Source organism: Mastigoproctus giganteus, chromosome 6 (assembly GCF_048544385.1).
Source record: "Mastigoproctus giganteus isolate SK-2022 chromosome 6, ASM4854438v1, whole genome shotgun sequence".
Taxonomy (NCBI): domain Eukaryota; kingdom Metazoa; phylum Arthropoda; class Arachnida; order Uropygi; family Thelyphonidae; genus Mastigoproctus; species Mastigoproctus giganteus.
Genome location: NC_143580.1, coordinates 169980368 through 169998122, shown reverse-complemented (window position 1 = coordinate 169998122; position 17755 = coordinate 169980368). Strand labels below are relative to the sequence as shown.

The 17755-nt window shown below is 36.4% G+C and overlaps 1 protein-coding gene across 4 annotated transcripts in view; it reads right to left on the bottom strand.

Annotated features, from left to right (window-relative positions):
* Ehbp1 (Eps15 homology domain containing protein-binding protein 1) overlaps positions 1 to 17755 on the bottom strand; it is a 524539-nt gene that overhangs the window by 171818 nt on the left and 334966 nt on the right. For 3 of the 4 annotated variants that reach the window (XM_090376583.1, XM_090376585.1, XM_090376584.1), the window contains one exon: positions 4143 to 4239. In XM_090376583.1, the coding sequence (XP_090232709.1) occupies positions 4143 to 4239 (97 nt within the window). Of the gene's footprint in view, positions 1 to 4138; positions 4240 to 17755 lie in introns of those variants that run through there. The other variant, XM_090376586.1, reaches the window with a different exon arrangement.

The window sequence follows — 17755 nt, the reverse complement described above, 5'->3', positions numbered from 1 at the left end:
GAGGAAGGAAAGTTACAGGATAGATAAGTAAAATTTGCTTTCAGCCAAAGAGTAATTGATTGTCAGAACAAACTGTCATCTGGTGTTGTGGAAATCAGTCTGAATAAATTCAGGGAAGAACTTGATAAATTATTAGAAAGGACTAACAAGTGTTGTTAGATGTGATTTCCCCACCCACACATATTAACTTCATATCATCTGTAAATTTAGACATTAGACGTGATATGCATTCGTCAATATGAACCCTCGGGGGGCTCAACACAATTAATGGCGCTCCTCAGGGTATGCCTGGGGAGCTCCATTAATAACATTTGTCCAAGAAAAGATAACTTTAGCCCATACATAATAACTCTATCATCTCCCCCCCAACCATCTCCCTATCCATAGCAGTAACTTCCCTTACTACCACACTGCTTCAACTTGTGTAGAAGTCTTTTATGTGCAACTGTATGAAAATTTCTTCTGAAATCAAAGTATATGATACAAAAATTATTTTATGCATCCAGTTGCTTTGTCACTTTGTCATAGTATCCAATCAGATTTGTTAGAAAAATGCCCATTAAAAAATCCATGCTGTGATTGCAATAAAATTGCATTCCTATCTAAGTCCTGTATTGCACCTTCACGATGGTGGGACTGTTAGTAATCCTGGGTATAACCCCCATGCACAAGCATGGGTCAAGGTGTGGCGCCCACACCACATGGAGGAATGCCACCCCCCCTCTGTGTTACAGTCAATACTAGGTGGTAGATGACCCTCATCAACCAGTACAATACCACAACTTTGCTTAATGGAGGCTTGAAGTCTAATGTCAACAAATATCTTCTCTCGTCTTCTCAACTTCGAACCCAAGCACGGTACTAGTACTATAGGTTCTAATACCTCTCGTGTTTGGGGGTTTCATTAAAAAAAATATATATATATATTTCTTTAACCGGTGACTACATTATTTTCCCCAAAACAGAAGTTAAGCTAACAGGTCTGGAAATACAAGTAACCCTTTGATCCCCCCTTTGTGAATTTGGTACACATTTGCACCCTCCCTGAATTCAAATATGCTGTTTTAATTATTGCTAAAGGTTTGCTGACCTGTGTTGTTGCCTTTTTTATGTTTGGCTTCAACAATTTCCCTTCCATTTTCTGCTTAGTTATTAAAAAATCATTCAGCTCTTTCCAGAATTTGATACACTTCTGGCATCTCCATCCCTAAAAAATTCCTCATGCGTGAATGTAGAGGCAAAATACCCATTCAGTTTGTTAGCAACAAAACTATTCATATCTGATGGAGCAATGTGATTAATTCTCTTCCTTCTAGCATTTACATAAGTAAAGAAGTCTTTGCCGCTTTTCCTAGCATTCTTTGCCAGAGACTGTCAATCTGGCTTATCTATCCAAATCCACCTTTGTAACATCTGCAGACCAGTTTATAGCTACTGTACACTTCTGAATCATGTGATAATTTACACATGTCTCATCAGACATCCATTTAGGTCTAAGCCTTGAATGATATCTCTATCCAATCCACCTTTGTAACATCTGTAGACTAGTTTATAGCTACTGTACGCTTCTGTATCACCTGATAATTTACATGCATCTCACTCATTCTTCTTCTCTGCCACAAGTCTCATCAGTACATCAGACATCCATTTAGGTCTAAGTCTTTAACGATATCTCTGAATTGGTATAAAAAGTCTAGTAGCTTCTATGGTTACATCCCTGAACGCTTCTCATTGAGAATTTGCTATTAGAAACTTGCATCGGTCCACTGCACAAAATTTAAAAGTTGTCTGAGACCACTGTAATCACCTTAATGAAAGCAAAATCCCTTAATTAGTGCCATGAACCCATGCGTTGAACTTACTTCCTGATTTAAGATAATGGAAATGGTTGATTTGTTTATCATCAGAGGGGACAAACTGGCATTGGAAAACAGATAAAACTGCACTTGAATATTTCTAGACAATTTGTATATAACTAGTACTCCACATTACCTGAAATGGCCTTTGAAATGTAGATATATGTTCATACAGTGAGGAGCCTAGACATGATAAATATATACATCATTGTACTCCACAAGCCCACACTTGCATATATATATATATGAGGGGTTATCAAAAAGTTCATACCCTGACCTAGATAAAACATCAGTAAGAAGATGCCATTTTTAATATAATTTGTCTACATATTTAATAACTAACGTGAAATTTCATTCCTGTAGGTGATCATATATCAGAGGTAGAGCCCAGAATTTGAGGAAGGATGCTATAGTTGATAAAGTGGAGTATCGAGCAGTGATCAAGTTCCTGCATTTGCAGGGCAAGAAAGCTTAGGAAATTGACAAAGAAATAAAAGCTGTGTATGGGCAGAATTATCCATCCTATGACACTGTAAAAAAGTGGAAACGGGAGTTCCAGTGCAGTCATAGAAGTGTCTTTGAAAAGTCAAGAGAAGGAAGGCCATCAACATCCACAGACAGTAAGATAGTTGCAAAGGTTGAGAAGTTGGTGATGAGTGACAGACATGTGACAATTCATTTCATTGCAAATGCAGTGGAAATTAGTTATGGGTCTGCCCATAATTACAGCATTTTACATGAACATCTGCACATGTCTAAGGTCTCAAGATGGATTCCAAGATTGCTGACGCCTTTGCAGAAGCAATGTCGAATGCATGCAATGTTCTCACCCATTGTTGGATTTGGTTGTAATGTGGATGTTGAGGACTTTTTTTGATCGGTTGGTGACAAATGATGAATGCTAGGTGTACCAGTTGCATGGACACCGCTTTGATTCGTCTCAGGAAGTCATCAATGAAGTGGAATCGTGGTTTCAGGCAAAAAGTGCAGACTTCTATGATCAAGGCATTAAACAACTGATTTATAGATGGGAGAAATGTGTTACTATACATGGAGAGTACATAGGAAAGGATTAAAGTTCCTGTAAAGTTTTCAACTTTCTAGGGCTATTATTTCTAGGTAAGGGTACAAACTTTTTGATACACCCCTCGCATACATGTACACATGCAATGGCTTAGAGAGTTCTCAGAGAACTTATAAATAATATTCAAATGCTTTTTATCAAATTACTGTAGCTAATATATAATGCATCCTCCAATTTGTTAATATGCTATTTAGGACATCAACATTTTAGTGTTTTTTTTTTTTTTTTTAATTTTATGAGAAAGTTGACTACTTGGTCATTAATATGTTAACTACCATGCTATTAGAAAAAATCTGATAGATGGAAGAAAGCAACTTTTATTTGTTATTTTTTATGCTCAAATTTTGTACTTACTCATTTTAGTGTTTTTTTTTTTTTTTTAATTTTATGAGAAAGTTGACTACTTGGTCATTAATATGTTAACTACCATGCTATTAGAAAAAATCTGATAGATGGAAGAAAGCAACTTTTATTTGTTATTTTTTATGCTTAAATTTTGTACTTACTCATTCATATGGCAAAAATTGAAAAATTTGTTTTCCAATTTATTATTAATAAAATCCACAACATAAATAGTAATTATGTCACTTATAACAGAAGACAGCTTAACTTTAATGTGCGAAAATATTTTAGCTCCCAAGGTGACCTATTTGAAACATCCATATCAGCAGTTTATTCATGTTTTGGGAAAGACAGCATGCAACTCCATTAGCTGTTAAAGAGCAGAACAATATGTTAACCCAACCCTTTCCTACCCAGTGTACAGTCTCAGAAAATCTTCAATATAGCCTTTCAACATAAAAGACTAAGCTCTACTGCTCTAGAACATAATAATAATAATAATAATAATAATATATATAAAAAAATATATATTAGAAGCAGCCTTAATTATCTATCAGATAGTTTCATGCAATTGCAGGGAAAAATCAGATTTGTGTTTTCTAGGCCAACTATTTAAAGTCATATAAGATAATACAATGCATAGAAAGAATTGTCCACCCTCTCAGAGAGATCAAATAAATATATAGCATGCGACATGGCAGTAAGGTCTCAAGGCCTACTAATCGAAAAAACTGAGACAACTGTAGCAGCTCACAGTGGTTAACATGCTAATAAAGTTATATTAGAGAGGAGTCAGCATAAGAGTAAGGAATCTAATAATTTTAGGAAATTTATATTAGATTAACATAAAGACTACTTACAAAATAATTAACTGCATTTCTTTTCTAAGTAATGCATTTTTCTTATGAACAAGTGTATACCATTGCTGCATCAGTTTGTTTTCTTCCTCAACATTTCCTATAAATAAACAAAGACCTTACAAAATTATTAATTGCATTTCTTTCCTATGTAATGCATTTTTCTTATGAACAAGCACGTATAAATAAACAAGAAATAGATAATATACAAATATGTGAAATATACAGAGAGAGAGAGAGAGAGAGAGAGCGAGCATTTAATAAAATAATATCAAAACTGAAATAATGAATTAAGTTGCACTAATCATTATATTTTTTTAAACTCCACTAAATTAAATTAATGATCTCCGAGGTTTGTCAAAGACATTTTATCAGGAATGCCAGCTAGGAGTGCTACCCGTGAGTCCAAAAAGCCAATATTTAGGTTCCATTTTTAAGTCAAGTAGAATGAAATATGACCATATTTCTATGACAACCAAACTCTCTGCTTGCACTTTTGCAATGGTAGGACTGTTAGTAAATCTGGATAAACCACCCATATGAAGGTCAAAAACACAAAAAAAAAAAAAACATGGCAGGAAACAATCAATCAAGAGCAAAGTGTGGAATCCATACTATATGGAGGAATGGGTGACCCATTGTTACATGAGGCCATACTATACTCTGTTTCAATCTAAGCAACCACTGAGAAAGGTACAGGGTCTCCTCACACAACAAAAAAGGCTTAAAGTATTAATATGTCTTGCTGTCATTGGCAATTATCAGTCTGTTTCTTTTTCTTTTTTGCCAATATAACAAACTATACATTTAAAATATGTATCGATATACGGGGTTGCTAAAATTAAAGTATCCCTATGTAGATGGCTCTGGAGCGAGTTCTAAGGCTTGTACTGAAGAGAAATTTGGACAACAGAAACAATAAAGAATGCATTCGGCATTAATTAGAAAAAAAATTATGTGCCATACAGTCACAAAATTTGTGACTGTATGGCACATAACCTTAGTTACAAATAATCTTAGTTACAAATATGCAAATAACTTACATTATTTGCATAATTGTAAGTTATTGCCACTACTCAGCTCTACTGTACTGTATAAAAGCAAAGCAGTCTCTTCAAAATCATAGAGTAGATGTTTGCCTGCACTACAGCAGCAATGCCAACAACGTTGCAGAAAAAGGTGCTATTAGTGAAGCTGTACTATCCGAAAATTCTGGTAGTCAGTCTCTGATAGTCTGTGGCTATCAGAGAATTCTGGCGTCAGAAGCACATAAGGCCACAACTTCTGACTTGCTTCTGACTTGTGGGACTGTTTGTGCTGTCTGCAAAATGATTGCGACATTTGAAGTGACAGGACATCTTGGTGTTCAACCAGGTAGAGGTCGAAAATGACTGGATGCGTCTCATGTTGAAGATGTGGCTATGGCTGTCATGGATTTATCAAGTCAATCTCCATGTGGTAGTGCAAGTGTGCCAGCTGTTTCTCATGAAGTGGATATGCCATATTCCACTGTAAGGCTAGTAATGCATCGGGTGTTGCGGTACTATCCATACAAGATACACATGCTACAGCATGGTGATGCAGATATTCGTTTCACATACGCACTTCAGTTTCTGGTGCAAATCTGGCGTGTGGATATCACTTGGCCATGGAACATCCTGTGGAGTGATGAAGCTTCTGCTTAAATGGACAAGTGAATACGTACAATTGTCGCATTTGGGCAACAGAAAACTCGAGTTATCCAAGCGGTCTCATTGCATTCTCCAAAAGTGACAGAGTGGTGTGGATTTACGGCCACATTCATGATTGGGCCATATTTTTTTTTTTTAACAGGTAACACTGACTGGACCTCGCATCTGTTCTGTCATTGGACAGCGATATTATGAAATTTTGGCAAATTTCGCAATACCAGAGCTGCAACAACGTGGTTGCCTTGAGGATACCTTATTCATGCAAGATGGTGCAACATCCCACATCCATCGTTGTCTTAAGATTGCTAGGGCAACACTTGACAGACGAATGGGTCATCAGCTGTTGTTTCCAGACAACTTGGCCACCCTGATCACTGGACCTCACCCCACGCAACTTCTGGTTGTGGGTGTTTTTTGAAGAACCAGAGTATCAGGAAGGATGTCAAACTCTGGCAGATCTGAAGACATCATGTTCTGGCTAATCTAGTTGACATGTTACGTTCTGCTGTAGAAAATGCTGTTCTTCGAATGGAAACTGTTGTTGACCAAAATGGAGAACACACCGAACAATTGCAGTGCTGTTCAAGTGATTTGTATTGTCACAGCGTCATATAGTGAAAAATTTTGTAACATTTTTTTTTTTCCCCAATAATGGCAAGCACATTCTTTATTGTACCTGTTGTCCAAATTTCTCTTCAGTACAAGCCTTAGAACTTGCTCCAGAGCCCTCTACATAGAGATACTTTAATTTTAACAACTCTGTATATTTATAAAACCAAACTTATTACACTGCAATTATTGATAGCGAAACTGATATTTTGTCCTTCATCTTTAAACTTATTGCACTCTGTCCTGAGATCAAAGAGAAAGATATTGATCACGAGAATTACATCATATTTATGTATGGACAGATATAAAATAAATTAATTAGCAAAAAAAAAGTGTAATGTTTATCGCCAGTTCTTTCACAAAGATTCAGAGTACAACAAAAACACGTATAACCTGGATAAGCCACATTTTTCTGATATCAATTTAGTTTGGTGTTAGGTTTATTCACCCTATGTTCAAACCAAACTAGTGGTATTACACCCAGTGATGCAATACCACCAGTTGGATTATTGGAAGCTTTAAGTGGTGAAAAGCAATTTAGTCACCAGGGCAAAGTTTTGGCATTTGCTATCTTCTATTATGCAAAAGGATGGTTGGTTGGTTTGGAGTTGGGTGACTGTGGCCATAATAGTATAGTCTAGTCACATCTGGGATATTGCTCTTCAGTATAGTCACATACTGAAGAGCAATATCCCAGTTTGTCTGAAACGTAAAATAATGAACCAATGTATACTCCCCACCATGACTTATGGAAGTGAAACTTGGGCAGTCACCAAAAGAATGGAAGAGAAGCTGAGAACTACACAGCGAAGAATGGAAAGAATTATATTGGGAATCAGACTGTTAGATAAGAAGAGAAACACATGGATTAGGCAGCAAACTCAAGTAAAGGACATTCTTATCAAAACTAAAGAACTAAAATGGTCTTGGGTAGGACACATAGCTCGAAGACATGATGACAGATGGACTAAGAAAATAGCAGAATGGTACCCAAGAGGAGCTAGAAGAAAACCTGGAAGACAAAGGCGGAGATGGATAAATCAAATTCATGAGTTTGTGGGTAGTAAATGGATGGCCAGTGCTCAAAACAGAAGGAACTGGAAAGTTGCTGGAGAGGCCTTCATCCTGCAGTGGATTGAAAATGGCTGATGATGATGATGGCCATAATACAATGGCCTCAGTAGCCTAGTGGTCAGGAGCAAGAGTGCAGTAGTAAATGCTCTTTGAGTAGACGGGTTTAAGCCCTGACTGCTAAATACGGTCGGTCTACCAACCCACACTAGAACAGCGTGGCAGATTATGGTCCAAATCCTTCAACATGAAGTGTTGAGGAGGATTCCATCCTGCAGTGGATTGATAATGGCTGCAGTTTACCTTTTTTTTTATAGCCACAGGTTTAAGAACATTCTCCATTTTTTAAACTGAGGATCAATGGAATCAGATCTGTTCTTGAATAGATTTTTTTTATTTTCATGACTTAAATATTGTGATATAGGTTTATCAGTTGTAGGGAAAAAAAAAAAAAAAAAAAACAGATTAATTGCCTTTGTGGTAAAATAGCTCCTTATGGGTGATAACATTAAGAAAATAGTAGTAATTACAGCGTTAAAATTGCAGTAAATAAGTAATGTGAAGGTCTTAATCATGTAGGTTAGTATGTCTATTTAATTATCTAAACATTTAGAAAGTTAGTGGCACTATTTAGAAAAGTAATAGAATAGAATATATTGCATAGCATAATCCAGAAATAACATAGCATTATTACACATATCTCAGATTGTGCAGTAATTTTAAATTAAATTTAGACAAGAATCATGCCTCAAACAAGCAACAAAACAAAAAAACTTAAAGTAACAGGAATGCTTTGGTTTCGGGGAAAACCATCAATGGCAGTTTCTCTTTCAAATTAGAAGTACATTCAATGTGTTATTTGCTGACATTTTAACAATATGTTAAAAAGCAAATGTGTTATTTGCTGACATTTAACACTATGAACTTGAAGGAAACCATTTCAGGTTACATTACGAATTCAAATTGAAGGCAATTTTGTTTAGTTAGGTTTTCTTTAAAAATTAGGAGAACCAATTAGAGATAGATAACCTGAAATAGCTAACCACTCAACTGTTTGCAAGAGAAGGAATTATACATCTTTAAACAAATAGTTATACAAACTGTTTGAGACAGAATAAATTAAATTAAACAGAAAATTTACAGAGTTATACAAATGCAGAATATCCAAAGTTTTACAGATACAAAATATACAAAGATGTACAGAATTAAACAAATATACAAATAATTATGGAAAAAATAAATAAATAAAAAAATAAAATAAAAAAATAAAATTAAACAAATAAAAAAATAAAATAAAAAAATAAAATTAAACAAATAAAAAAAATTACATATTCAAAAAAAAGGGGGGGGGGGAGGAAACCATTACATGATATATGTTCTAGTCCAGCAATTATGTCCAATCAGTTCAAGACACGAACAGGTGTTCAGCACAATAAATTTTTCAAGATAATGGACATGAATTATATTATTGTCATACTTTACCACAAAATCACAAGGAAACAATTTGCTAATTAAATATAAACTATCAATATCAATATTAAATATCAATATTTACACAATATGAACACATTTACAAAATGTTAAATTTTAACGTGTCAAAAAAAAAAAAAAAAACAGAGCAAACAGTTGAGATAAATGTTACAGCTTATACAATTTGTGCTACCAGGCTAACAGCAACAATAAAATGTTTCAATACATTCCTTAAAATTTAGAATTTAACAAATTTAGGGGAGAAACTTGGTGAAGTTCTGAAAGAATTTAGGAATTATGGATGAATTTAAGTTAAGTATTAGAGTTAAGTAAAATAGGTTTATAATTCAGACAATAACTGTTGTCTTTTAAGAAAGACAGAGTGAGAAATTCTGAAAGGACTGAAAGAAAGTAGGAGAGGAAATGAAAACAGATTCCTGACCAGGAGTGACAGACAGTAACTGTGAATGGAATTCATTGTAAATAGGACAAAAGAAAAGAACACGGGTAGAATCCTTGATAAAACAGCAAAGACAAAATTCAGAGTTGGAAAGATGGAAATAGGCAAGTTTAAAATTTAAGGAACCATGTCCTGTTAAAAGAAAGCTCATTGTAAATAGGGCAAAAAGAAAAGAACATGAGTAGAATCCTTGATAGAACCACAAAGAAAAAGTTCGGAGTTGGAAAGATGGAAATAGGTAACTTTAAAATTTAAAGAACCATGTTCTGTTAAAAGAAAGCTAGAAAAAATGCTGGGAGAAAACCATTTACAAGTGTTTTTATTAACAAATGCAAATTCTGGAATAAATACTTTTGTAATTAAGCCTTTTTGGGAATCAGACCAGCAAAGTTGCCAATGGTCATGAAGAATATTTAAAATTCATTGTTTTACTTGTTTAAGACTAGAGCAGTGTTTCTCAATCTTTTTACTCTCGTGGCACATTTTCCAAAGAAGAAAAATTTCGCGGCACACCTATGTAGTCATAGAAGAAGAAATTTCTAAATTTTGCGGCACACTTGGAAAATTTTGCGGCACACTAATGTGACGCGGCACACCCTTTGAGAAACACTGGACTAGAGGACACATCAATTTGCATTCCATTGAATTCTGCATTGCTTAGTACCCAATAAATCTCACAATTTAAGCTTGAGCCTTATGTGGAGTTTTTTAAAGTGTGTTAGAAGTCTGATGGCACCGGGGGTTTCCCCCATCTCCGCGTTGTATTCTTTGTAAGTGACACAGAACTCTGTGGATGCCAGAGATTTAAAAGGTGTGTGGGGAGTGGTTTGTTGTGTAGTGTTATGTTCTGTTGTTTCTTTGACATTTAGCCGTTGGGCCCCTATTGGGACCCACCGTTGCACACACTTTGCCACAAGGAGGCAGGTCAGGAACCCAGTAGATTATTTAAGTACTCTGGCAGGTCCCGCCACTTATTTTCTCCAAGGATTTAAAAAAAAAACAAAGGGGAGGGGGGGTGAAGAGTAGATTTTGGAAAGGCCGAAAGAGGTTTACAAGAAAGCGGTTGAATTTTTTGGTGGCATTATTAGGGGCATACTCAGTCGGTTTAGTTAGAGTGGGGGGACAGGTAGAAGGATGGGGATGATAGAGTAGGCATCCCCAAAGAGGTCAGTGGGAACGAGCCCCACCAGGCAAAGTATGGGGGAGACAGGGAGGGAAGGAGACAGAGACTCGTTTCCTCCCCCCCCCTGCCTGGGGATGGGGTTTTAAAGGGAAGTGGGTAAGAGCACCCAGTAGGTTAGTGGGTTAGAGTACATGTCTTGTCGAATCCGGTAGGAAGGTCAAACTGCCCATCCCACTCTGGCCGTGGAATGTGTTAGCTGGCAGTGGGGAACCCACCAGGTGGAGGGGGAAGAGACACACATTTACTTGATTCATAATCCGCATTCTCATTCTACTTGCATTCTATTTTTTTATATATACAGTGGTACCTCGGGTCACGAACAAATTTGCCCACGAACAAATTGGCCCACGAACACAATTTCCGAACAAATTTTGACTTGACCCGCGAACAATGCCTCGGCGCACAAACACACAAACATGGCTTTGGCGCCATGTTTTCGGCTCACGAACAGCATCAGATGTACTCAGGTTTGCATGCAGTGAACATTGTCGTAGCGGTGTTCTTGATACAATTTTTTTTTGCTTTTTGCATTAAATTAACCTTCATTATGGCTCCCAAGAAAGTGAAAAGTGTTAGTGACAGTGGTGTAAAGAAGCCTAAGCGTATTACAGTAGAAACGAAGAAGGAAATAATAACTAAACATGAGAATGGTGTTAGTGTTTCTGATCTCGCCAAGCAGTACGACATGGCTAAATCTACGATCTGTACTATCTTAAAGAACAAAGATGTGCTAAAGATGGCTGATGTGGCTAAAGGAGTGACTATGTTAACGAAGCAAAGATCTCAAGTGTTAGAAGAAGTAGAAAAATTATTGTTAGTTTGGATTAATGAAAAGCAGCTTGCTGGAGATAGTGTTGGCGAGGCCCTAATATGCGAGAAGGCTTTACTTTTGCATGGTGATTTAGTGGCGAAAACGCCGAATACAAGTGATGCTAGCGTTGATGAATTTAAAGCAAGTAGAGGCTGGTTCGAGAAGTTTCGTTGACGAACTGGAATTCATAGTGTTGTTAGGCTTGGAGAGGCAGCTAGTTCGGACAAAAAAGCAGCAGATGCGTATGTGGAGGAATTTCCAAACTTTATCAACTCTGATCTGAAGGTTACGTACTGCATCAAATTTTTAACTGCGATGAAACAGGACTTTTTTGGAAAAAAATGCCAAGAAGGACCTAAATAACCAAAGAGGAAAAAGTCATTGCCTGGCCACAAGCCAATGAAGGACAGGCTTACACTTTTATTGTGCGCTAATGTAAGTGGGGATTGTAAGATTAAGCCTCTTTTAATTTACCACTCTGAAAATCCGCATGCTTTTAAACGCAATAAAGTGCTAAAGGATAAACTTCCAGTATTGTGGAGAGCGAATAGCAAGGCTTGGGTAACAAGATCACTTTTTATGGAGTGGTTGACTGAAGTTTTTACGCCAACTGTCAAGAAATACTTTGAGGAAAATAATTTGCCCCTTACGTGTCTGCTGGTTATGGACAATGCTCCTGCCCATCTTCCAAGTATGGAAGAAGACCTTGATGTTGAATACGACTTCATAAAAGTCAGATTTCTGCCTCCTAACACCACTCCTCTCATCCAGCGCATGGATCAGCAAGTAATTTCCAACTTCAAGAAGTTATATACAAAGGCTCTTTTTTCCAGGTGTTTCCAGGTGACCAATGACACAGATTTGACCCTGCATGATTTTTGGAAGGATCACTTCCATATCCTCCACTGCATAAACCTCACTGACAAGGCATGGAACAATGTCTCTAACCGCACATTTCAATCTGCCTGGAGGAGACTTTGGCCAGGTTGTGTGCCTGATAGAGACTTCGAGGAGACAGATGTAACTAGTAAACAAGATTGTGACCATTGGCAAGAGTTTGGGCTTGGAGGTCAAAGAGGAGGATGTGGTGGAGCTGGTGGAGGACCACAGACAAGAACTCAACACAGAAGAACTTGTTGAGTTGCAACGTGAACAGATGAAAGTTATGCAGGAGGAGCACTCAGGAGAGGAGGAGGAAGAGGTGGTACATGTTTTAAGTACTATCCTGAGATAATAATAAGTACTGAGATCAAAGAAATTTGTAGCAAGTGGAGTGAAGTGCAGGTTTTCATTGAGAAGCATCACCCTAACAAAACTGCGACCAGCAGAGAAGTGGACATTTTAAATGACAATGTGATGTCCCATTTTCGGAAAATTATTTAACAAAAAAAAAAGACAAATGTCTCTGTATCATTATTTTGTGAAAGCACCAGCCACTGAGCCAGCAATCGAACCACTTCCCAGGATACAAACAAGAGAAAAAACACCAGAAATGCCCGATGTTATTATGGATTGGGACTCTTCTTCGAAGGAGAGTCCCATTCCTTCTCTACCATCTACCTGTGCCAGCAACTATCAACAAAGGTAAAGTTATACTGTATATTTTATATTATATTTTTGCCACACATAAATCCATAAAAAAGTCAAAAAACAATATGATTCTGGGGCGGGCGAACGGATTAATTGGATTTGCATTAATTTCAATGGGAAAAATTGTTTCGGTTCGCGAATGGAGTCAAAGAACGAATTAAGTTTGTGACCCGAGGTACCACTGTATATATTTTTTATAGTTTATAATAATTTTTTTCCCCCTGTTAGGTTATATAATATATATATATTATATATATAAAAAAATATATATATATATTTTTTTTTTTTTTTTTTTTAATCTCTCATTCATTTGTTTCTCACACACCAGGGGGGATGCAATGGTGTGTAATGTAATTTAAATACTGATGCTTAATAATTAAGCTAAATAAGAAAGAATATAAAAGATTAAAACTAGGGTTAGTGTGAACTTAACTTTAACATTTATGGTTTGTGTTCTTTTTCTCACACACTTACACTCTCATTCATTCTTCTGGCTTTCATTTTATTTGTTCGACTCTTGCTTTCTGCACTGCACTCTCTGGGAACCTCAACTTATTATTATTCTTCAGTTGTGGTGCAGGCCTAGCCGCAAGCTTTTTGCAGGCCAGGGGAGAATGCAGTCATGGTGTTGTTAGTAAATGGTTGTTAGTATATATAAAGTAGTGTAAGTTATTATTAACTTTGTATTCTTTCAGCCAATTACAATTGCTCTTCCACTTATTCCCATTCACCATAACACTCATTCACTCTCTTTCCCTCATGCTAGGTCCATCTTTCTTTCACCAAAACTGACATTTATTCCCTTTTATCATAATTCCTAATTCACTCTTTCACTCAGTGATCAGCCTATTCATTCTGTCTTTCATTCTACTTGCATCCCCTTGCTAGCAGCTTACTGATTACTACTTGCATCCCCTTGCTACCAGCTTACTGATCGAATTCTGCAGGGAGACCCTTACGAATAAAGTAAGAAATCCACGGTAAATTAGATATATGTCTAAAGGTAGTGAACCATACAGAACTTGTATGGCAGAGGTAGAGATGGTTCTACGTGCCTTAACTAGTAGTAGGAGGAAACTGCACTGGATCGAACCAAGCTTAGATAAGAGATCAAATGTTCTAGGATCTTACCAAAATTAGATAACAAATAGATAACAAAATTAGATAACAGATGATAGGTCTGTAAGACTGAGAAAGATTAGACTTTCCAGCTTTCAACAGAATTCTTAAGAATGGCAGATTTCCAGGAATTTGGGAAAACAGACCATTGTAGACATTTATTATATAAATTTAGAAGAACATTTGGACAGCAGGGGTGAAGTTTTATCAAGAACTCTCCTTCGATAAGATCAACAGGGGTAAAAGGAACAGCAACTGAGGAAGTAAAGCAAGTTTCTAGAAATTTTGTAAACAATGTTCCACGAATTTTGATTACCGACATGACGAACAAATTTCTTCCAGGTGTCAAATTTAGATTTAGCAATGAGTTTGACAGATTGATGCTTTTTCCTAAGATAGATTGTATGGAGTTGGTTGATATTAATCATCAGCTGGCCAACAACGTCTACACTGTTGATAATTTTTTTGGGCACAAAAAACTTCAAGATGCAAGATTGTCAATTATCTGTTCCCTCAAGGAGTGGTAACATGTTTTTTTATATTTCCTATTAGTGGAGTGAGTAGCAGCTTTGAGGAGAGTATTATATATAAAGAAGAGTAGCACAGTCATCTGGAGGCATATTTTCAGAAACTTCAGAAATCAAAATAGAGAATTTCTGCCGATTGGCATTTCGCAAGGAAAAGCGAGAGGAGGTGGAAGTATACTGGGTAGAAATGGAAGGAACAGGTTGAATCTGAATGAAAATTGCACGATGATCAGAAGAAATCCAATCAACACAAACTGTCCAAGAACAGAGCATTAAATCAATATTGGATTGACCAAAAGAAGAAGAAAAGGTAGTAGGTAGATCAGTTTTGTTAAGAATATTAAGTCAGTGCTGCAGGATAATATCTTCAAGACGACCATGAGGGTTGGAAAGAGAACAGAACCAAAGCACAGTACTGTTCTTTGAATTCTTTAAGGCATCTGCATAGTTGTTTTTTGTTGTTGTTATGGGCGTTTAATGGCGCATAAGCTACTCTGGCTATAATGCGCCTACATCTGCATAGGATGTAGTAAGTGAAGCTGAAGATGAAAAAATATTGATGGTTTTTGCAATTCCTCATTTCTAACTTTAAGTTTTTCGTTGTCTATATAAATAGACTATTAAGAATAAATTCTAAGTCATAAAGTTTTTCATAAAGAAAACTAGTAGTTACTTTAGTAAATTTGTAAAAAAGTAGTAAATTTGTTGCTTTCTTTAGTAAAAAAAATTTCTTTATGTATTTTATGAGCTTTAGCTCTAGCATCAATTGGGGCATCAGCTATTGAAACAACAGTATTTGTTTGCTGACAATCCTGACTTTGAGAATTATCATTAGGAGAAGGATCTATTCTGACAAGTGTTACCACTGAGGATACATTTAATTTTGCATGTGGTTGATTTGATGTTATGTCCTGTAGGACCCAAAGGAGGAAAATCCTCATTTGAAATGCTGGTATCAAGCAACAACAGTTTTGTCCACGTTAAATTGAGAATTTAAACATATAAATTAAAATTCAGTCATTTGCCTTACTTCCTTAGATGTTACTACAAGTGCCATTATTTGACGGTATGCAAGGGTAAGAGGTGGGGGGGGGGGGCAGATAATTGAACTGCTCAGCAGCTCACTAACGCCGTCAAGGTCACGTTGCTATCGAACACTTTGAACTTGAAAGACACCAAACAATGGCCGAAGCGCACATAAGAAGTAGTAGCAACAAGAATGAAGAAATTCGTTCAAAACTTATTCTTTGTCTGCTTTCATTATTCTTCACTTCCATCTGGCACTTCCAAGGGTTGATCTCGATATGGCAACACTAAAAAGAACTAAATACTGCACTTTTAATTACACAAATCAAGAAAAATTTATGGAGCACAACATACAACAACCAGACACTATCGTCCCCCTAGCGGATTCTGATGGGCTTATATGAGGGCTTGAGGAACAGAATTGATGCTCTCCAGGAAATTAAAAAGTAAGACTCTTCATGCAGCCAGCCACCCAATAAAATACGGGACATTACACTCAAGCAACAAAAATGAGATCCTCCATGGCAGCGTGTGCCGGTCCCACAGGAGGTTGTTGTTGGTGGCTCTATTGTAAGGCAAATAGGAAGTATTCTGTCAAAAGGACAGGTGGAATGGGAGATCTGCTTTGGGGGGGGGGGTAAAATTTTATGATGATGTCAATCAACTATCATCTTTTAAGGGTGCAAAATGTGATACTGCTAAATGCTGGCACTAATTGGCACTAAGAGTAGGAGATCTGGGCATTCACTTAACAAGCACAGGGCAATATTAAAAAAAAGTTGCATGTTAGAATTACAATTAAAAGATTAAATTTCATATAAGAAGGGAGCGTATGATGATAGTTCTACCAACCAATTCAGCCCCAAAGAGACTGCAAGACTCATTGGGTAGAAGTTTTCAGGAACAGTCTGGGCTCAACAGTAGACACTGCTTTTAGAGGAATGGAATAAAGTTAAATAGACGAGTGCAAGAATATTTACTGATGCTACTGAGGCAGTGTTAGATAGGATGAACAACTGCCAGATTGGGGATATATATACAGAGACCATTGGATTAACAGTAGCTGAGACAGAGGTGTAAGGGATATGTAGAAGCTTAGAGAGCAAGGTGTCAGGGATTAAATGGCCTTTTGGGGGGGGGCGCTCATGGAACAAACAAATACACTGGTTGTGATACACTTACTAAAAGTAAAAACAAGTTTATATATATTTGTATGTACACCAATGCAAGGAGTATAGTAAACAAATTTCATGAATTTGAAGTATTGTTGGGAAAAAGTCACAAGTTAGGATTGAATTTGAAAGTGTCTACAATTTTGTCCAGACATAGACATAGGAATATTTGAAATGTGAGAAGAGTTGTGTGGGAAGGGTTGGTAGTAAAATCATTCCTTCCCCCAAGGAAAGATTTCAATGTCAATGAGGTGCATCAAAAGTTTATATTGAAGATATAATTTTCAACAGAGCTGATCTTGCTCTATTATTGTTGAGTGAGTTTGTGAATACTTATTGTGTGAGATGGTGTCAAAAGACTGTGAAGCCTAGTCGTATGCTTTGAATCCATATAAAGGAAAAAAAAATCTTTTTAATTACTAAATGTAATGAAAATTATATGGTAGGCACATTGGGAGACTTTACACAAAACCCTGGCATGTGTTATAACATATGTTATGCAAAAAGAGAGAGATCTCCAGATTTCCTTTGAGCAGTGGATTCTTTTTTGGTTTCTGTGAGTGGTTTCTCATTTATATTTTTAATGAACTTCTCCACAATTTAAATAACTCAATGAGCTAGACTTTTCTTCTTCTTCTTCAATTATAAGTGAAGAAGACAGAAGTAGGGGAGATAATTAGCTTCCCTACTTCTGTTCTCTGAAACAATCTTGGTGTTTATGTATGTATTTTCTGAAATTATAAACTGCTATAATTAATATGAAAAAGTTTTTTTTTCTGGATTTTTGACTTCAATCACTCCACTAGAGTACTATGTACAGTATATTCCAACAGCCTTTTTGAGTTTTAGGGTAAGATGCACATATATACATGTGCATGCACACACAC